The 22,590-nt window shown below is 36.9% G+C and overlaps 1 protein-coding gene across 1 annotated transcript; it reads right to left on the bottom strand.

Moving 5' to 3' along the window:
* Nucleotides 1–61: 61 nt before the first annotated feature.
* Nucleotides 62–20,933, bottom strand: LOC136831145 (ionotropic receptor 93a-like). The gene is made up of 12 exons (XM_067091099.1): nt 20,888–20,933; nt 19,886–20,031; nt 19,564–19,677; nt 18,415–18,701; nt 16,778–17,078; nt 15,783–16,052; nt 15,324–15,440; nt 6,802–6,953; nt 6,559–6,696; nt 5,528–5,714; nt 4,654–5,056; nt 62–479 (listed from the first exon to the last, which is right to left on the bottom strand). The coding sequence occupies exons 1-11, from the start codon at nt 20,931–20,933 to the stop codon at nt 4,739–4,741; spliced, it is 2,076 nt and encodes a 691-aa protein (XP_066947200.1). The 3' UTR covers nt 62–479; nt 4,654–4,738.
* Between the last annotated feature and the right edge of the window lie 1,657 nt (nt 20,934–22,590).

The following is a 22,590-nucleotide window of genomic DNA, read 5'->3' as shown; positions in this document are numbered from 1 at the left end:
AAAAGTTATTTTATATTTGTTCAGTAAGAGGTTTTATAATGTAAAATGTATTTACTTTGACAACGGATGTTGAACGTAAAAGAAAAAATATAAAGGGTACTGCTATTCATTCAGCCAAATCTGATAAATTATAAATTGGAAAGCAGGTGAGATGAGACTTTTGGTAAAACCATAAGTGTAACTAACCTTTTGCAAGACCAAGATGGTCTTAGTAAATTCTTAATCACCTCTCCTTCTAAGTAATGAAAATAACTGGTTCTCGTAAGGCAATGGTTTAAATTTCGTATACACAGGCCTGCATACAATTTAAAGAACATACTTTCAGAAATAAAACAATCACTGACAACATATCAGTTAAGGCACAGCAATTGCACTAAAGCTTGAAGCCTGCCTTTGAAGCTTCCTTGATAGTGAGAGCAGCAGCAAACATTCAAATGTAACATGTGAGTGACATATGTTTTTGAGTGCTTTCCCATTACCTGAAATGAGAACAAAAATATTAGATACATATTTTACAATGTAAATACTTAAATCTAACCCTCAATGCTAATGGCAATTCCACACTAGGCTAGTTAATGCTCAGAAATGGAGAAAATCCCAGCCAATGAAAACTTGTTAGTATTCACTACTCTGAATTATCCCTAAATTCCCATTATTATTAATCAGTGCAACACCAGTTTATGTGTATAAATCAACTAGTATCATTATTATTATTATTACTATAGCCTATAGTTCATTCGCAGGATTCTTCTCAAATAAGGTGATAATCTGAGTAATAAAATTTAGAAAGTTGATCAACCAGGTGGGGTAAAATCCACCTGGGGCCACTTACCTATACACCTCAAGCTATGTATTGCCTGACCAAAGGGCAAGAGAAAATAAAAAAAGTGTTTTTTCTCGCCTTACATCCTAACCCAGGGCAAAAACTAAAAATTTCTTACCAACTTTCTATTATATAATTTGTCTCCTTTGGCATTAACTATGGGGGAAGTCTCCTCTTGCAAGTGCTAAGCATAAGAATCGTAACCTAACATTTTTTTTTTAATAATAACTCCATCAGCTGACTAATTTCCTGCACACTTAGCGACTTGCATAGGTGAAATTTTAAGGTTTGTCCCCATATGAAAACAATGTGACTAAGCTATGGTCTGCACATATTACTGGCTTGTTTGTAAAAGCAATCTGACTCTCATTCAAGACTATATACCCTAACAGAGATTGACTGCTGCCAACATTGTGAGTTATTCAGACACAGACAACTAAACATTTTCAATGTTTCATAACTTACCTAAAACCTAAATCTGAACTTGCACTTTTATTATATATGCTACTAATGGACAGGTAATGCAACTAGCTTATCCCATGGCAAAGTAACCTAACCTAACTTTGGCCTTGGGCTAGCCTGCAGCATACCTATTTTAGTCATCACAGACATAGCATGGGCATAGTCCAAATTCAGGACTTCAAGAAAAGAATTTTATTCTCAAAGGAATTTTATCATCCATTTGAATTTGGACTGCTGCTGATTTTACCCAAATGTGGCAAAACTGATCCAAAGCATTTATAAAATTAATGTATGACGGTTAAACTTTACTTTAATGTGCAAATCAATAAAAGGGAGCAGAGTAGCCTACTAGAGGAGAGGCACAGTTGGAAACCTTGAAATTATTATCTGACACATAATAGATTGTACACTCGACAGTCAGTCTAAGGCCTAGGAACGATGGATTGTTTAGGGTATATGGCGAGACCTTTTTAGTATAATTCACAGTGATCATAACAAGAGGCTTTGGATGTATCCTGTACTTAGAACTGCCACGCATTCAATGCTGAAATGGAAATTGACAGTAAAAGTGTCAAAGGCATAACAGGAGGAAAACCTCTCAGTTGCACTATGAATCAGTTGTTAGGAGAGGTGGAAAGTAAGATGGAAGAAAGAAAATATGAATGGATGTACAGTGTAAGGAATGAAAGGGATTGCAGCAATGGGCTGAAGGCACGCTGCAAAAAACCTCAAGTAATGCCTACGGTACACTGCATGAGGTGCACTGACGGACTACCCTTCTACAGGGCATGCATAAGAAAGCTTAAAGCAGGCCTAGTCCACTGGAATGGGGGTTAACAGCAAGGCCTCAGGTCAGGCAGGTAATAACTTCCAGGGTTAAAAAGGATGTATGCCTATGTTTTACTCTATGATTAATGGCTTATTTCAGGTTAGGTGTGGGGAGTCCAAGAGGGGGGCAAAAGCCCCATGCTGGAAGATACGGCAATTTGGTTAAGTTAGGTTAGGATGCAACCCTGCAGTTCACGAGTTTTCCCATTTCAACACCCAAAACCAGTTTCCTATTGTGATTTCCTTAAAATTATTAGTTATTTCATATTTAAGTAACACTTATTACAGGCACTGCCTATTGAAGTTTAAGTTAAATATGAAATGCTGTATTACAGGGCACTGTAGCTTATTTAGGCCTTTCATGGAGGACTTCCTTTAGAGTTTATAGGCAGAGGTCATAACAATATATAAAGGGTACATCTAAGGTAAAAGAAGCATTAGATTCATCCTCATTAGCTATAATCTACCCTGACATTGCTTCTTAATTACTACAGACATATTTTCTAACTCGTGTTACCTAGATTATGTCTCTCACTGCTTCTGCAGGCAGTTCTCCTTGTCTTTTGATATACATTACGTTATTTCCTCTCTTCTCAACTATTCACAGCTCAAGTTTTCACACAGTATTTTCCTTTCATTGTTTCATTTTAGTTCCAGCGTATTCCAGCTAAAGTCATTATTATTACTGGTTCTCTCGTAAGTAAAGCATCTGTGGACAGTAAAATTCCCTTTCTCTCACATAATCGTCCATCTTTTAACTTTACTTTTATGCGATTTTCTTGGCAAACTTGTCTTTCATTTCCTTATTAAATCCTGTTTCATATATTGCTTCACCTCCATACTAATTGTGTGCTTCCTACATATATTGTACATTGGGAGAGATATCACGGATTACCCCAGTTCCTTAAGTTTTAATCCATATTTCTGGGGGCATATCTCTTACTTTCCTTCATAATTTCATGAGTCATGATTCCAACTTTTTTTTCTTACTTAATTTATGGTCACCTTTCTCAGTTTACAATGATTTGGGTATTATTAGCAAGTTTCTCATCATAGTTCCTGGTTCGTAAGCGTTCTCTGTACAGACACAGTTTCGGGCACACTACACTATCCGCGTGAGTGCAGAGCTTTTTTCAACTTATACCCTTTCTTTTTCATGCTGTTTATTACATTTTTTCATTGAATTCCTTGTTTTTTACTATTTTAAGCGTCTTTAGCTTTACTTGATTTAATACTACATCAAACTGTTTATTTCAATCCTTGACCATTACCCTTTTCTACAACATGAAACCCCAAAAAACGAGAGGTTTCTAAAATCATTATTATCAAGTATTGTCAATAAATTTCTGCTTTACTTTTATTCTTCCCCCTTTCATTTTACTGAACTGGGGCAGTACCATGTGACTGGCTTTGATACATGAGCATTCCCAGGTTGATAAAACTCTTCCCTTCATTCATTTTTCTTCTTCTCTCATATTTACTATAACTAATACCCATGAATTTTTATCCCAAGCTGTGAAGCTTAATTTTTGTGCATTGAGACTAAATAATACAAAAAGTGTGCCACAGGATTATATGACAAAAGTAAAGATATCAATTTCCAAATTGTAAAATACTTATTCGTGTCACTGCCCAAAAGAAAATAAATTTACGGCTTTTTATTTCACATATTACAAGGATACAAGAAAAATATGATGAACACTAATAAATTATCAGATCTATCACAGTATACAATAAGTCTTATAGTTATGACATGTATTTCATAATCAGTTTATCATTTAGGTATATACTAGACATATGTTTTTTTTAATACTGACTATAAGATGGCATAGATTGAAAAAAAATTCTATTTGATCAGATGCAAATACCATATCAGTAAGTATAATGACCTTACCAAACTGAGGTCAGTACTTTGCTCAAGTCTAACCCAAGCTCAACTGGGAAGTATTCTTCTTAATGTAACACCAAACAGGAATACAAACTACAAATACAATACTAAAATATGACTCAGGATGTAATTTATATATATATATATATATATATATATATATATATATATATATATATATATATATATATATATATATATATATATATATATATATACACACACACACACATATATATATACTATATATATATACATATACCTACTACTAGGAAGAGACTCAAGTAGGTCCTACCTCTGTGGTTTTCAGCATGCATGTTTAGGGGTGAAATTGCTAGCCTTATGCCCCAGTGGATGCTCAAGGGCATTATTTGACAATGTTGTCTTGCTTTTCCCTTACCGATAACCCATCCTAGTATAGACGAGACCCAAGTGTGCGTATTTCTGTCTGTCTTGGAGAATCATTTCGAAAAATTTAAAATTCATAACTTTCTGTTATGCAACGTAACATCAAGGCTCCAGATACGTAATATTACGGGCCGTTGTGAGAACTACTATTTTACAGAAGGTAATTAACGATTATAATTGGTTAATCATTGATGAAATACTGAATATTTGAATGCCTGAGTATGATAATAAGTAAGTGACTTACCTTGCAGAGTTTCCTAGTAATAATAATTCATCCACAAGCCAACACATAAACATGGGCTGGTCAACAGTGTTGTATTTCGTGAAGCCTAAAGCAATTTCTCCATATTTTGTCCTCTCAGCCTAACCCAAATTCCCTTGGCAGACGAAAACCAAACGTTGAAGCTCTCAGCCAAAAAGGACAGGCCCGCTAAAACCGTGCCGAGGGCCAAGAGCATCAGAGGCCCTTGGAAATGGACTAGATTGAGAGCTCTCGGTTGCATGTCGTTAGTGGCCTCTGTGGGGAATTCGCCCGTCCAGCTTTCCAGTCGGGCGCCTGCTTCCAGCTTCTGCCGCCTGCGGCTCTGTCGGCCAACTCTCTTGGCCTCTTCCAGCCAGTCTTCCATCCACTTGTTGTAGATGCCTCCCTGGGGGAGATGGTGGGTGATGGGGTTAGGTTATGGTGAGTGAAATCTACAATAATTTTTTTTCCCTTCTACGGGTGATTAAAACATAACTAAGCCTGAACGGATTCAAAAATGAAAGTAAAACCTTGCACTGACCAATATTATGAAGGGTCTTGCACCACTGATCATTATGGTATTCCAGTAAGATTAATAAGATTCGCCATGCTTGCCGAATATGATGCATATCATGCCCAGAAATAAAGATCGAAAATTTCACAAGTAAACAAACAAACAAATAAAACATCCTCGTCATCAACAAAAGCCGTCAAAGGGAAATTTAAAATTCCATTATATTCATCCTCCTCCGGAATACATTCCAGGAATTTTTTCCTCCATTATTATGTTTTTTTCTAAGACTCAGATCGGTTAACATACAAAAATATTTTTATTATAAAACTGTGAATAAAATTAAACCAACTCATTCCTTCTCACCTCAATCAGAGCCAAGACGACGAAATCGAGGTCTTCTTTGTAAGGGGCGTCGTGGGGTATGGGCCAAGCGTTGAAGATGGGCATGATCCCTTCCCTGCCCAGGTAGAGCGGAGACGTCCCATCGGCATCGGTGTATCGCTCTGCAACTTCGTACTGAAGGAAACGAAGTGAGCCGAAGTGCGGGTATCTGAGTCAAGAAAGATGGCGGCAATGTATTCTTTCCTCAATCTAGGGCCAGGCTACAAGATGCTTAGACTTCCTTTTTGTTTTCCCTTTTTCTTGAAATCTATAACCTGTATTTCAGGGGTAGGCCTAACTATATCATCTTGAAATTAAGGACAGTTATATTGACTGCTAGTAATCTTAGCTCACGCACATAACACCAAATAAACAGGAGAAAATTATCTTTCATTTTTTTTCGTTCTTTTTAACGTTGCTCAAACAACTCCTGATGTAATCAACTTAAAACCTGAAAATAATAGAATTTAGGTCCCTCCACGATTGCTTTTAAGACACCAAGGAGGTCAGCCCTACAGAAGATTCTAATTTTAATTATTTTTCGATAATCTTATTTCTTGTCATATCTGTGTCCAACTCAGGACTGTGCGTGACATGGCAGCTGATGACTCTTAGCGGACAGTTAATCAGCAAGTGATTTGGAATCGAGTGACTTAAATATTCCTATAAAAGAGACTGCAGTGGATAAACGGATCCTTCTTCTTCTTCTTCTTTGTATTAGGCTTTTACTTATATTTAGTTGAAGTCTTTGGAGAATGGAATGGTATGAGAAACAATACACTGAAATAACGTTCTCATGAAAAAATATCATTAATAAAAATGATAAAAGATAATAATCATCAGATAATAAAAATCAAAATAAGACACGAGAATTAAAATAAACTTGAAAAAGAACGAAAGCGAATTTTTAAAAATGAAATTATTGAAAATAAAAGTATTGAAAATAAATATGCAGATAAAAAATAAGTATTAAGTAATGAGAAAAATATAACATTCTAAAATACTTTCCTTACTTCTTCTGCAGTGTGAGTCTGAGGCCCTCTTCGATCTCATACCCCAATTCCATCTTGTTGCCCAGGGCTCTCATCGACTCCGTTTCCGAGTTCCTCAGGATTTCCCGAAGGGGATTACCGAAACTGGGCATCGTTGCCCTGCGGGAGGAGGTAAAAATCTACTGTGAAATGTGAGGACGAGTTAGCCATGCCACATTTTACCACGTAATAGGCCTAGAATTTATAATGTGGAAAGGGACGAACCTCTGGACAATTTTCACCAATTCCTCTAAGGTCTCTGGCCTCGGTGGGTATCTAGGCGCGACAAGGAAAGCCATCAAATTCCCCTTGTAAACTGTACCCACGATGAAAGCAAATGTCAACCAAATTAGCAACAGGACTTTGGTCGAAGCTGTCTGTGGTGAATACAATATAGCCTACTAGGCTAAACAACTGCTTCCAGTGGTGCTTGCTATCACCCTGTATTGAATCAGTCTACAACCACCCTTTAACTGCAAGCTACAGAGACATAAGACTGATCATTCATCCAACAAGTGATGTTGGGCTAGTAGAACTATTCATTCAGTGGTGAATGAACACATTAGAATAGATAGGTTACTCTAGGTTAGCTAAGTAATCACTGGCCTAGATGTTACTTATGAACTGTAAAGTTTCTGAGGTACTTAGTACTATACTAAATCTGTACATTGACAGGTACTGTAGTGGCTTACTCCCACTGGTACAATCACCATAAGTTCTAAGCTTAGGCTAACAAACCCAACGCCTACCGTAGCTTGTTGACTTGATGCAAGATATAGCTACTACTATTAGGTCTAGGTTCAAATGAAAAGCTTGTTACAAATTTATAACAAAATATAATTAAGAAAAATATATATATCTAGTACACCAAAATTACATCACAGGCTTTAACGCTTCACTTACTGAACATCACGTTTATTACTTAAACGTAACTGAAACATATATAGCTAGTATGAAAATCAAGAGTCCACTTGGTAGGTAAGCAATGTAAACACGAAATAGGCTATCAGGGTACTCTAGTTAATGAAAATCTCAAACAAGTCAGTCATAGGTAGGTATTACTAAAGCTTATTGCTAAGGTACCAAAATCTCAATGAATATAAGATTTACAAATATGATTTACAGCTACCAAGGTCTTGGAGATAGGACATGACTATCTTTTTCGAAAAACATAGTCTTACAAACATGGAAGACTTATCTGTAGCTGTTCCAGACGCCTTCTGCCTGCCGGAAACAACGACATTAGAAATGACTCGTGGCAAAGAAGTCACAGTTAAATAATGAGATAAGCGTTACAAAATGATATTGTCCTTCATAAACTCAAATTAGCTTTACAAATTTAATACTTTCACTCATGACAAATGGAACATTACAATTTTGGTTTCATATACTGATGATGACAAAGTTACAATCTCAAATATAAACTCAAGCACAGAAGGGCAATCTCATAACAAACTTTATGCCAAAATATACATTTTTTCATACAAACTAAAGTTCCAATACTTCTGCAAACTTAAACTTCACTTTTAGGTTACACAAACAAACAAAACAAATCAAGTCCTCAATCACAGAAATTGTGTGTGGTTTCTCAAATCACCACACTCCCCCAAAAAAGGGGTGTAGGACTAATCTAACTACTGTAAGTAAGGCCTCACAAGAGATCATTATCTATTAAATCTCTATAGCGCAACTGTTCTGCTTTGCATGCGGCATGGCGTTTAAACCTAGGCGGTGCATTGGGTACTGCAGGAGGAATCGGGTGATGCTATGGGTTCCACATCAGGAATCACCTCATGATGCAATTCTAATGGAATTAATTTGGAAATAGGTCTCATATATTCTACATCTGCTGTATGAACTATCGCACTCCGACAACATCATCATTGCCCTTTATTAACTGGGTAACTAACCCTAAAGGATAATTGGCTCTAGTCTTATTTTCTATTAGCACAAGTACTAAATCACCAACTTTCACTAAACAAGATTTGTCTTTGGCACAAGTTAAATGTCTTTCCTTCAGTGATGTGAGGTAAGAATTCATCCACACTTTCTCATACTTCTTCAATAGGTCTGACAGTCAGAGCATACTGTACTCTCAAATCCAAATTTTCTCTATATGGAACATCCGCTCCAAAAGGAATTCAGAGGTGGGAACAGGGTTACTGTTCTTCCATATATCAGATGAGAAGGACTGAGATACTCCTCTCGGATGTCTTCTGACAAATAGGTAAGTGGACGAGAATTGATAATACACTCAATTTCACGCATAAAAGAGTGCGTAACTCATTAAATGAGATGCGTTTCTTAAAGAGAGATTTATGAAGGCTACTCTTGACACTTCCAATCAGTCTCTCAAAGAAACCACCACTCCATGGTGAACGAGGGGTGTTAAATTTCCACACTATGTTGTTATCTCTGCATATATGTTCTTACTTCTGGTTCATCTTTGATATCATTAAGAAATCTCTCTGCTCCTCTAAAATTGGTACCGTTATCAGAAATGACAACAGACGGGACACCTAACCTTGCACCAAATCGGCGAAGGGGCTAATAAGAATTCTGAGGTAGTAAGAGAACTACACAGTTCTAGATGTACTGCTCTTGAGGTAGTACAGGTAAACAGGCAAACATATACTCGTTCACTGTCACTAGCAGTTGCAGGATCAACAATAGTTATAGATCCAGTAAAGTCTACTCCAACAGAACTGAATGGTCTGACATATCGGACTCTCTCCTCTGGTAGGGAGGTGGACCTGGTTGAGGGATAGTCTTACCAACTACCTTTCTACATAGCACACATTTACTAATGATATTCTTTATAATGACTCTGGCTTTTGATATCCAAAAATTGCTGTCTAAGACCCAGCAATGTTTGACTTAACCCACAATGACAATGATGATTATGATAATGAGTTATGATTAATTTGGTCAAGGATGTTTGGCAGGTAAATAAATTGGACATTGTGTTTCAGGAGACAGATCTGAGTTCTGTAATCTACCTCCACAACAAATCAACTGGTCTTCATTCATAAACATATCAAGTTGCTTGGCAAATTCAAAATTTCTGTAGCTGGTTTAGGACTCTTCTCTGGCTGTTTCAAATATTCAAATAAAGTAGAGAAAACTCTGTAACTGAGCTAATCTTATGCAGGAATGTAAAGTATTCAACTTGAATTTATCAGGGAAATACTTATTACAAATTTTCATGACTTTTGATATCACTCTCATTACTTTAGTAAGAGGAATATCTTCCCATATCAAATACAGGGACAAATAGGTTGGATTATGTTTGGTTCTACTAAAATTTCTGATACTACTGCAGAATTGCAAACAAATTCCTTCTGAGGCGGGTACTCAAAGTTAAGCAAAAATGAAGGTCCATGTTTCCACATCAAACTGTTAGCTAACTTTGAAACGGTAACACCTCGAGTTACTAAATCTGCAGAATTCTGACTGGAGGAACATGTAATATGCACAAATTATAATCTCTTCGTAAGGTGCGAATTTCAGCAACTCTATTTCTCACAAATACTTCTGAAGATTTATCATGATATACCCAACTAATTGTGACTTCACTATCAGTCCACAATGTACAACTTCTAAATCCAAATTCATTGTTGGATAAGAGGGTCTCAGCTAATCGTGTTGCAAGTGTGAGTGCAAGTAATTCTAATTTAGGAATGGTAAGTGGAGGGCTTGGTGCTACTCGAACTTTACTCATAAGGAGATTACTAGATTTGTTTCTGAATCCACAGCATAAGCTACTAAACCATATGCTACTGCTGATGAATCACAAAAATATATGTAAATCTGAAATGTTTGGATTAATTACACATCTTGGGAATTTAATGGTAAAGATCTGACTGAGACTCTGGCAAATGCTCTGAAATTCTTGAACTAATGACTCGGGTAACTGTTCATCCCAAGAATATTTACATTTCCAAAGCTTCTGTATAAATAACTTTCCCTTGATCAAAACTGGTGACAAAAATCCTAATGGATCAAAACCACTAGAAATTACAGATAATGCTAATCTTTGGTGATTTGATGATGCATACACTCCTCCTTACATACTTTCTTACTTTGGTATAATGATATTTCATCACTGGACAGAATTCCATGAGATACCAAGAACATTAACATCATGTAAGTTTAGTTTCTCCTGATTAATACCAATATCTTCATTAAATTTTGAATTGTTACTCACCCAACATTGTAATGGCATAGATGCTTCAGACATAATAGCATTAATTTGAGGATAGTCACTCTTCAGCTGGTCTACATGTACATAAGTATGAGCAAAGTTGTCTACATAAAAACGTGAAATCAAAAGTTTTTGCTAATGGATTAGAATGATTCTCTAGGTGATAGGTTAGTATTTTCTGAAGTAAAAATGGAGATGATGTTACACCAAACAGGACTACTTTAAATCTATAGGTGACAACTTTCTGAAGCATTTGATCGTCATACCATAAAAACCTACAATAGTCCCTACAATTTGGAGAAATACCTATGCATAAAAATGCTTTCGATATGTCTGCAACAACGGCTACCGGTTAGTACGAAATTCAACAAGAGATTCAACAAGTTTACTGGTTAGGCTAGGTCCAGTTAACAAGCAATCATTCAAACTCTTTGACTTTGAGTCTGCTTTACTAGAAGCATTAAACACCACTCTAATTGGAGTGGTAGGGGAATTCTTGTACACTGAATGATACGGAAGATAATAAGTCAATCCATCTATGACTTCTGGGTTGTCTACTTCTCTATGAATCCCAAATCTAAATACTCACTGAATATCTTGGAATACTGTTCATAAATTCCTGGACGAGCAGCAAAGGATTTGGAAAGTGACTTCAACTGACCATAAGCTTTTACGATAATTAGTCGCTGGTCTTTCATCACTCTTGAATGGTAACTCGACAAAATATTGATTGCCTACCCTTTGGCAAGTAGATTCAAAGTGACGTACTGACTGAGTTTCCTCTGGTGTAAGGGTTTCTGTCTTTATACCTACAACATCAAGTTTCCAAAGGTTTTCAATTTGATTCAATTCTGACTCTGGTAACTGAACTCCAATACGCGTGCGCAAAACGAATGCTGAACGCTAATGTTATTAACAGTCTGAGAGCCATCTGCCCATTTTGGCATAGGTCCAAAAATAATGGAACCTGCTGGACTACTTAAAAGTACAACTCCTGAACAAAAAGTACTGTTTGTCACAAATCTAGAGTAATAATCAGCACCTATTACAAGTCCGATATCACTGATGACATCTGAGTTAATATATGGATCAGCAAGTTTAATTCCCTTTTCTTTGAGTTTCTTTGCAACATTAGCAATACCAGGTATATGTAACTCAGTATTCACTTCATCATAAACTACAGCAAAAATAGAATACGCTGTGTACCAAACACGCACAACAACACTAACGACGTCACAGGTTACAGTCTGAACATGATTACCAAATGCGATAAGTTTGAGCGAAATGGGGTACATCGGTTTCAACTGAGACGGGATGCTAAAGCAGAATGAATAAAGGTGCGCTGGGCTCCAGTGTCTAAAAAGACACGAACTACTTCCCGACACCTGATCCTGGAAATCTTAACTATAGCGGTAGGAAGTGCTGTTGAGGTCAAAGGAACTTTCTCGGTCTGAGTATCAGTCTGTACTGAACTGACAATACTGTTAGAATTTTCAGCTACAGTTACGGTTCTAGACCCTTTACCATTACCGACTAACACCTGACTGGTAGGAGACTCACTGCTACTTAGGTTAGATCCTTTATTAGATGCTACCTGGGAAGGGTTAGTTGCTACTTGGTTAATAGAGGCACTACCATTGATTAGTTTCATACAAAGAAATGTATGATGTTTTCCACTACAATGTCTACACTCTGGTGTTACTCTGCAATCTGAAGCTCTATGACCTTTCTTCATACACACAAAACAACAATCTAAATCTCTTATTCTATTTTTCCTAGATTCCCATGTAGGATACTTTGAACAAAGCTTAGAACTATGGGTTTCTGAACAAAACATACAAGGCCTATTCCATGAGGTCTGAACTTTTTAGATGAATTTGCCGTGTTAACATTTGACTTTTGGGAAGACACACTGTTACTTGCTTGGAAATGCTATTGGTCTTATTAAAGTTTTGATTATGTCTTGTCTTTGAATGTGAACTTAAATTTGAAGTCTGATTACCCGTTGAGTTTACAGACTGATCTGAAAGGGACTGGGAACATTCCATGACTTTTATAAGATGACCAATTCCATTTGAAAGCTGTTGCAGTGTCAGGTCATAAGTACTGTACTTATTGAATAGATACTCTAAAGTTTGAACACTAAGTTTCTTGGAAATTATATCTTTGAGCAAGTAGTCATCACAAGGTACTTTGGTTACACTTTCTATTTGCAATAACAAACGTTCAAATGTTAAACGAAAATCTGTTAAATCTTTAAGGGTATGTTCTGGGGTTTCATATTCATAAGCTGTAAATGTAGTTGTTGCAGCAATTGCTTATCATCTGCAAATCTAGACTTCCAACAATTTAAGGGCAACACTATAATTATCATTTGTTATGGATAAGCCTTCTATGGTTCTATAGGCTTTACCTCTGAGATAGGATCTAAGCATATTAAATTTCAACACTGGATCAATGTCTTGACGACTATCAATGAGGCTACTAAAGGAATCCCAAAAACTGTTCCAATGACTTAATTCCCCATTAAATTCAGGAATCTTTATTTCTGGTAACTTAGGATGGGAAGGTGCTTTGCAGGTACTACCACTTGACTAGGAGTGGGATTAGAGAAAGTTTGTCCCACAGGGGACTGAGCTAATCTAGAGTCTATAGCAGACTTAAGATCCGTTTGTAGTTTCCATGCATTACGTTTCAATGCTCTGTGGTCTCTACACTCCTTATCATATTCAGAACTATCAATGGCATCTTGGCAAACTGACCATAAGTTTTCAAAAAGGACTCATATTCCCTTGCTAACTGAGATTCAGAAAACTGTAAAGAACGGAGGGTAGGTGAAGGAGTTACTTTAAGTTCATCTTCTAATAATGAAATGATATCCCTCAGGTCGTCACAAACAACCTTATATCTAAAGATATGACTTGGATTCATCAACCGCAGCAGCCATTACTACTGACAAGGTTAACAAAATATATCACAAAATCAGATCACATACAAAACATTCCCACTAAGGACAAATCAGGTTTACGTACATAGGCTAGGCTATGCACAACACAAAATAAATGATAGTCAAAAGTAAGTGACGTTACAAAATGGGTAATGTAGTAGGCTAGGCTACATAACAGTAACTTGGTACAAATTTCTTAAATCCTAGAAAAATTACACAAAAATCCAAACCAAGTAGGTAAATTTTCTCAAGCAAACATCTGCTCATAGCTAATCTGAACTTATTCTCCAGACCTAAGAAATCATATTTGTAAACACTGTCGCAAGTAGGTTAGGCTAATTAACATTATATCCGGTTCAAGACCAAAGTTCAAGGGTGTGGTGAATACAATATAGCCTACTAGGCTAAACAACTGCTTCCAGTGGTGCTTGCTATCACCCTGTATTGAATCAGTCTACAACCACCCTTTAACTGCAAGCTACAGAACATAAGACTGATCATTCATCCAACAAGTGATGTTGGGCTAGCAGAACTATTCATTCAGTGGTGAATGAACACATTAGAATAGATAGGTTACTCTAGGTTGGCTAAGTAATCACTGGCCTAGATGTTACTTATGAACTGTAAAGTTTCTGAGGTACTTAGTACTATACTAAATCTGTACATTGACAGGTACTGTAGTGGCTTACTCCCACTGGTACAATCACTGTAAGTTCTAAGCTTAGGCTAACAACCCCAACGCCTACCATAGCTTGTTGACTTGATGCAAGATATAGCTACTACTATTAGGTCTAGGTTCAAAATGAAAAGCTTGTTACAAATTTATAACAAAATATAATTAAGAAAATATATATATCTAGTACACCAAAATTACATCACAGGCTTTAACGCTTCGCAACACTGAACATCACGTTTATTACTTAAACGTAACTGAAACATATATAGCTAGTATGAAAATCAGAGTCCACTTGGTAGGTAAGCAATGTAAACACGAAATAGGCTATCAGGGTACTCTAGTTAATGAAAATCTCAAACAAGTCAGTCATAGGTAGGTATTACTAAAAATTATTGCTAAGGTACCAAAATCTCAATGAATATAAGATTTACAAATATGATTCCAGCTACCAAGGTCTTGGAGATAGGACATGACTATCTTTTTCGAAAAAACATAGTCTTACAAACATGGAAGACTTATCTGTAGCTGTTCCAGACGCCTTCTGCCTGCCGGGAAACAACGACATTAGAAATGACTCGTGGCAAAGAAGTCACAGTTAAATAATGAGATAAGCGTTACAAAATGATATTGTCCTTCATAAACTCAAATTAGCTTTACAAATTAATACTTTCCTCATGACAAATGGAACATTACAATTTTGGTTTCATACTGATGATGACAAAGTTACAATCTCAAATATAAACTCAAGCACAGAAGGGCAATCTCATAACAAACTTTATGCCAAAATATACATTTTTTCATACAAACTAAAGTTCCAATACTTCTGCAAACTTAAACTTCACTTTTTAGGTTACACAAACAAACAAAACAAATCAAGTCCTCAATCACAGAAATTGTGTGTGTTTCTCAAATCACCACACTGTCTCTGGCAAACGGTTGCTTAGCCCCTGACCTAAGAGTGTCCCCAGTACGTCTAGAATGACAAGTTCGGCAGAGAGTCTCTTGAGATCTTGTAGCTTCTCGGAGCCTCTGATGACCTGAGAAGAAAAAATTTATTTTCATCGAGTCAAACAGTGTGGACTAGGCCTACTGTTCTTCAGACTATAAATCCTTTTTCTGATCAAAGTCAGCTGACATAAGGAGCGATTTATTTAGAGTCAAAGAGTCTGAACTTAGGCATACTGTGGTTCAGTCTATGAATCCAGTGTCTGGTCAAAGTCAACTGACATTAGAAGTGATTTATTTACTCTGAGTCAAAGAGTGTAGGCTGGGTCTACTGTTCTTCAGTCTATAAATCCATTTTCCGATAGAAATCAGCCTACATAAGAAGCGATTTATTTACAAAGTCAGTGTGGATAGGCCTACTGTTCTTCAGTCTATAAATCCATTTTCTGACCACCCTGACCTACCCCAATCAGCCCTAAGCAGGCTATCACAGACGTTCCTAAGATGCACAGCCACACTTCGTTAGTTAAAGGATAGTACAGACTCTGCCATTTAGACTCAGGAACCGGTTTAGCCATGACGAAGACGACGTTGACGTCATGTTCGTAAGTCCTCGTGTAATCGAATCTCTTCAGCCTTGACTCGTACACGGCGTGTATGATTGGTGAAAGCCAGGCTTCACGATCGACTACCCTTTGAACTACCTGTGAAGACGTCTAGAATTAGACTTAAAAGGCTGTAATCATTCGACGTTCCGTAATAGCAATGATACTGTCAAAACGTTAAGTAGCTACACCTGTGAAGACGTCTAGAACTAGACTTGCCAGACTGCAATCATTGCACAGTCTTACATAACAATACCTGTAAATACGATTAGAATTAGACTTAATTAGACTTAATAGGCTGTAATCATTGGACGATCTCTAATAGCAGTGGTTTAGTCAAACCGTTACATAACTGTAATTACAAATAACTCCAAACACTCCGACGATAAGATCATGATTACGGTACATTACAGTAATTCGAACGGTATAGGATCTTGATAAGAAGAAATACTAAAAGATCGGGAAGATTTGGAACATAAATAGATGGACTTAAAGACAAAATTACGCAAATTGCCACTACAAAAACTGATAGACTTATAATACAGGCTAGGTTGCGAGGTGGAGAATATCGTACATTAAAAGGCTGAGAAATATTACTCTCCTTATTTAATCCCAAGATGAAACCTTCAAAAGGTGGAGAATATTGTACATAGGCTTATAAATAGAATTCTCCTCGCCTCGTTTCAAGATGAAACCTTCAAAAAGTGGAGAATACTTTATACTGTTAGGCTGATAAACGGTATTCTCACTTAATCCCAAGATGAGACCTAAAAAAGGTATAGAATATCGTACATTCAAAGGCTAATAGATCTTATTCCCCTCACCTCATCCCAGGTCGTGACCTTCAGAGCCCTCGCGGTGAAGTTGAGGGTCGACTGCATGGCATCCAACATCAGTTTGTCAGTGCCTGAGGAGATAACGTCGCCATTGGCGGTCGTCTCTTCCATCCAGTAAGGCTCGTAAGGCAGCGCGCTGATGTTGACGGTGGCGCCGTGAAAGCTGTTAGGAGGATTTCTGTTATCTCTCTCTCTCTCTCTCTCTCTCTCTCTCTCTCTCTTGTCACCCCCTAAATTCGAAGGGGGTTCTCTTAGCCTCATTGCAACCCATGCAAGATGATGAGACAAGCTATATTGATTTATAAATTATCTCTGAGAAAATATATTTCAGAGTAGGTCTATAAGTCAGGCGACCTAGAATGAAAGATTTATAAAAGAGAACTCACATTACTGAGTTCTCATTTATAAATAATAAAACTATAAAGTCAAAACAATCGTATTCTCATTTTTTAAACTTTTTTTCTGCTTAATATGAATAAATATTACGATCGTACAATAACCGAGTAAATATAATTCTGGTAATTCATCTACCATTATCCAAAAGTCAGAGTATATCTGAGATTTTATATTATTCACATATTAATGTTACTTGTGTTGTTTCTCCAAGTCATACCAAATAAAATACATCATTACAATAATGACAAATACACTTAACATTCCCTTTCCATCTGAGAGACATTACGCATGAATGAATTCAGTTCCCAGCCGATAAACTAATGGATTTTAGACCATTCAATTCTCATTTTTAGCAAATCTCTGGGCAAATATTGCTGGGATTTGTTATCCTGAAAGCCGGTAATATTACATAGGATTTATTGAGCGTAAGCGTGAATTTATTATCCTGAAAGCAGGTAACATGACTAAGATTTATTGAGTTTAAGTGTGTTTGACCGTAGAGTGTTAAGTGCTTAGAAGTGGCTTCAATTATTCACACATACTTGTATGTTATTAAGTATCTAATATAAAGGAAGTTAATGGAACATGATTATGGAGAAATAGCAGTAAATATTCACGTCAAAACGAATGATTGATCGCCATTTTTATGAGCTTGGTAATGTTAGAGTGATAGGAGGATTGATAGCTGAAGAGCAGTGCGGGGTTAGATATTGAAATCTTTCTTGGAAATAAGTGTTTTTTTAAGAAAGTGAAATAGACGCCAGGAGAACTGATTAAGAAGCAAGATAGCTAATAGAAGGATTTATAGAGGAAGAGTAGTGTGGTTGTAGATAAAGTTGTAGGCAAGTTGACAACTCACTTTGAGAATTTTTTAGGGAGAATAGGCCAACCCTTTTGCAAAACCAGGCCCCTAGAAAGGTACCAGTGGCCTAATTTGATCCACTGGCTTCTGGAGGCTGTGAACGGCAGATAGGAATATAAATTCCACCTGGAATAGATTGGAATGATGTGTAAGCTGCTTTTAAAAATGTAGCATATTCTTTGTAATATTTGAAAAAGGTATATTTAAATTTTCTTATTGTTTATGCTTATATAGAAAGTGACTATATTGCAGTTAAGTCTTAAATTGTGTAAAAGCAACATCTAATGCTGTAATGTCTGCTCCCTGAAGGTTTCTGTCGAAGGGTCCACACTAGGCCTAGTTTTCACCTCTAAACCAACATCCTGACTAGCTGCTCAGGATCAAGACCCAGAAATCCCGAAGGATGAGACAAAGGACGCACCTCTTTGAATTCCCGTCGGAGGAACCCGGTGCGATGACGAGTGAATTATACATGGAAAAAGTCCAGTGTTTCGAAAGGGCCTCCACATCCTGAGGGGCCAGACGCCCCACGGCGATCAGAGTGGAAGTTCCCGACAGGAGGCGTCCTCTCAAGGACGACTCGGCGAAGGACTCCAGGAAAACGCGGCAATCGCTCACGACGACGACCACGACACACCGGAAGTGGAGTCGTACCTGGTTTCAAAGAACGGGGAGAAAAAGTGTAATGGTTCTCCTCTGAGTAGGTCTAGGTGGGTCTGGGACTTCTGGTGCCCACGGGAACCCAAGTGACACTATCACATACTATTCTCCCCAGGGAGGTGCGGACATATTCAAACTATTTCCATCTCACTTTTATCATTATCTCAACTACGTATAAACCTACGTAATGACTTTTATAGTATTGTTTCTCACTCTGTCCTTCCATCTAAGTCCAAATATTCTTGATTCATTCTCACATCTACAAAATGTCTTAGAAATATTTCCATTATCGTGCTATGATTCGCGAACGTATAGCAATGTAGATAGTAGGCGACTAGGCCTTGGTGTAATCTTACTTTCGTAAACAGTTTCAGTCAGTCTGATTTCCAAATCTTACTCACAGTCACCCCATTGCTTGATTTCCTCCTTTGAATCTTTCACTTCTAACTCAAAGACAGGTCAGGTCAGCAACGTGACCTCGCTCAAATACTCTGATATCAGAAAGGCTTTGTAGCGAAGAGCGTACCCAGAAAAAAGTGCATTTAATGAATACGAGAAGTTCAATTAAGAGGGCGTTGTGGTTATTATAATTATACAGATATAGTCTATGTTTCTTTATTAATATTTGAAAGATTCAACCTGATTAATCCTTTCTCTATTTACGGCGTCAGTAACCTAGAAATTGTGACGCCAGTGTTATAGTAACCATAAATAAATTTCTCTGTCTAATAGCATAATTCTGTTTGTATTCCTCACGAGCAGCTGACATCTCGCTGTACTAAAGCCATGGAGAGAGAGAGAGAGAGAGAGAGAGAGAGAGAGAGAGAGAGAGAGAGAGAGAGAGAGAGAGACTTACCTCTCTGGCTACACTCGCTAACTTCTCGCTAACGGTAAAATTGGCGCCATCTTCTTCCTCGACAGAGGCTTCAAATTGGGCGGTTCCTTGGAACTCCAATGACCAGGCTATGTCCTGTGGGTACGGATTAAGAACGAGGGAGGTTAAAATTAATCATTTACTTGATAAATGGTTTATTGAAAAGGCCTGGGAATTAATATGAACACCAAAAGCATTATACTGAAAAAAAAAAAAATCTTAACGTAATATTTTCGCCAATAAAACTTAACACTAGAAAATATAATTTTATATAATTTTGAGCAAATACTAATTAAGAACTTACCTTAGCCAGTTCTTCGTATCCAGAGGTCTGCCCATCTGTGAAGAGGAGATAGGAGCAGTTACGCCAGAGAGTGGCAATCGATAACACAACTGGACTGATTTCGTTAGGCCCATCTCCTCCTGCCATACTTCGCTGTGCTGTCAGACCTGAAAGTTGTATTAAAGGAGTTATAGAGTTAATTGTGAGGCATTGTAGGTTGTAGTAAGTTATAAACGACTTGTATTTGTTATTGGGTGATGTTATTATGCAAAATAATAACATCGGACTACAACACAATAATCATTTATCAATATTGACCTCTCAAAGAATTCATTTTTGTTATTTTTTCGTAAAAGAAAACTACTGTACCGGCTTTGTCTGTCCGTCCGCCCTCAGATCTTAAAAGCTACCGAGGCTAGAGGGCTGCAAATTGGTATGTTGATCATCCACCCTCCAGTCATCAAACATACCAATTTGCAGCCCTCTAGCCTCAGTGGTTTTTATTTTGTTTAAAGTCAAAGTTAGCCATAATTGTGCAGCTGGAAACGACATAGGGCAGGCCGCAATCGGCCCGTGGTTAGAGTTTCATGGGCCGCGGCTCATGCAGCATTTTACCGAGACCATCGAAAGATAGATCTATTTTCGGTGGCCTTGATCATACGCTATACAGAGAACTCAATTGCTCCAAAGAAACTTCGGCGCATTTTTTACTTGTTATTTATCCTTACAAATCAACTAACTAACACATCATCATTCGTATCTTTCACTTCCTCTTCCTAGTGTTTTTTAAAACAGCTTCTTTCACCAGAATCTAAAACTTCTCTTCACTCACCCCCAACTCCTTTTTCTATATGACCTGTTCTATCTTAAGAACTGTCTAATTTCAAACCAATAATATAATATATATATATATATATATATATATATATATATATATATATATATATATATATATATATATATATATAATCTAATCTAGTCTCACAGGAATGGCATTTAAAACATAATTCCAGAGAATCTCACCTGAAGCCAGGTTGAGGCTGGGAGCCGTTTGAAGCACCTGAATCATTATGAGCAAAAAACCCATCCATTCATTGCAGGATTTTCTCATTTTAGGGAAGTTTGCCTTGAAAAAAGTAAATATTTTAGTTTATTAGTCATAATAATAAAGAAGTTCAAATTTAACACTTAATCAGCCTATCAAGAAACTGAATGATATTGATCTGAGCCTGTAGGGTGTTCCATCCCAAGAAAAACTATAATCATTATTATTCAGATGAACCCTACTCACGTGGAACAAGCCCACCACAGGGGCCACTGACTTCAAATTCAAGCTTCCAGAGACTATGGTGCTAATTTGAAAGAAGTTACAGAAGGTAATAGGAAACACAAAAAGAAGAGATCAGTTATTAGACAAGGAAAAATGAACTTCACAACAAGGAGCAAACTTGGAGAGGAATGACATAGGATCAAAGAAATGGAGTATGTAGCTGCACAGTGGTGAAAGTGTGACTGAGTAACTGACTAGGATGTTTAAGGTACGTCTGGATGAGGGAAACACGCAGATGGAGAGTGTGAAAAGAGTCATTTTCCACCTTTTTTATATATTAAAATTAAGGTGATTGTTAAGGCTACAAGATATGGGAATATAGTGAGAGAGTTTGTGTGCGAGATCTAAGTGAATGGTGCACTATGTGGGAGAGGGTCTGACGCATTGTTGGTGAACCATCTGTGAAATGTGTTTACGCTGCTAAAAAAACAAATGTTTTATAAGTTTTAATGTCTATAAAACATTTAAACGACGATGTGTCATTCTGTGTAGGCCTACAAGAAGCCTATGGCTCTTTCGAAGAGTATCTAAATTTGGTTTAATCTGTGGAGTGTTTATGATATTGTACAGAATTTACAGCTTATTGACTGTCGAGATTTTAATTAAGTAAAACATTAAATTTTCTTATCGGGCAAAGAATTCTCAACACAAGATTTTAAAGAGACAGAGATGGGGAAAATTCTCGACCATTGTATAAAGAAATAGAACACGGAGAATTCGTGGGCTGAAATGATTGATCAACGAGAAATTTCAAACTATCGTAGATAGTATTGCACATCCGAAATGCTACGACTACGCAGAGCTATATATGAATTAGATTGTTCTTCTAAAAGCATAATAATAATAATAATAATAATAATAATAATAATAATAATAATAATAATAATAATAATAATAAACTATTTATGTACCGTGCATGTTTTGCTATCTGTAAATCACCAGTCAAGAAATAGACCTACCTGCATCTCTCTCTCTCCCCCTCAGTGGCTGCAGACCTCGGACTGAAAAGTCACTGGACCGCTGGACTTAAAGAAACCTTTGGACGTCAAGTAGCAGTCATAAAAGTCATAAATAACACTGATTATTTGCAATAACTGTGAGCGAGACGGAGACAGTAGACGCATGCGCACATCTCGTCTTGGTATTTTGGTATTAATGATTATATCCTTCTGTATAAGTAGGTATTACAAGTAATATATATTCATTCAGTAATGCTAGTGATGTCACTTAAAATAAATTACTTTAATTTACATTTTTTTATTTGACTAAAATGCACTTAGAAGCGGTCGGCAGGTTGATGATGACAGACTGAATTTAAGATGTCCGAATAGCATGTTTATAATTCATATACTTGCATAGTGAACAAAAGCTAATTTAATAATGGAATTTCTAACTC

The sequence above is a fragment of the Macrobrachium rosenbergii genome, chromosome 48 (assembly GCF_040412425.1).
Source record: "Macrobrachium rosenbergii isolate ZJJX-2024 chromosome 48, ASM4041242v1, whole genome shotgun sequence".
Classification (NCBI taxonomy): domain Eukaryota; kingdom Metazoa; phylum Arthropoda; class Malacostraca; order Decapoda; family Palaemonidae; genus Macrobrachium; species Macrobrachium rosenbergii.
This window is presented reverse-complemented; position numbering and strand designations above follow the sequence as displayed.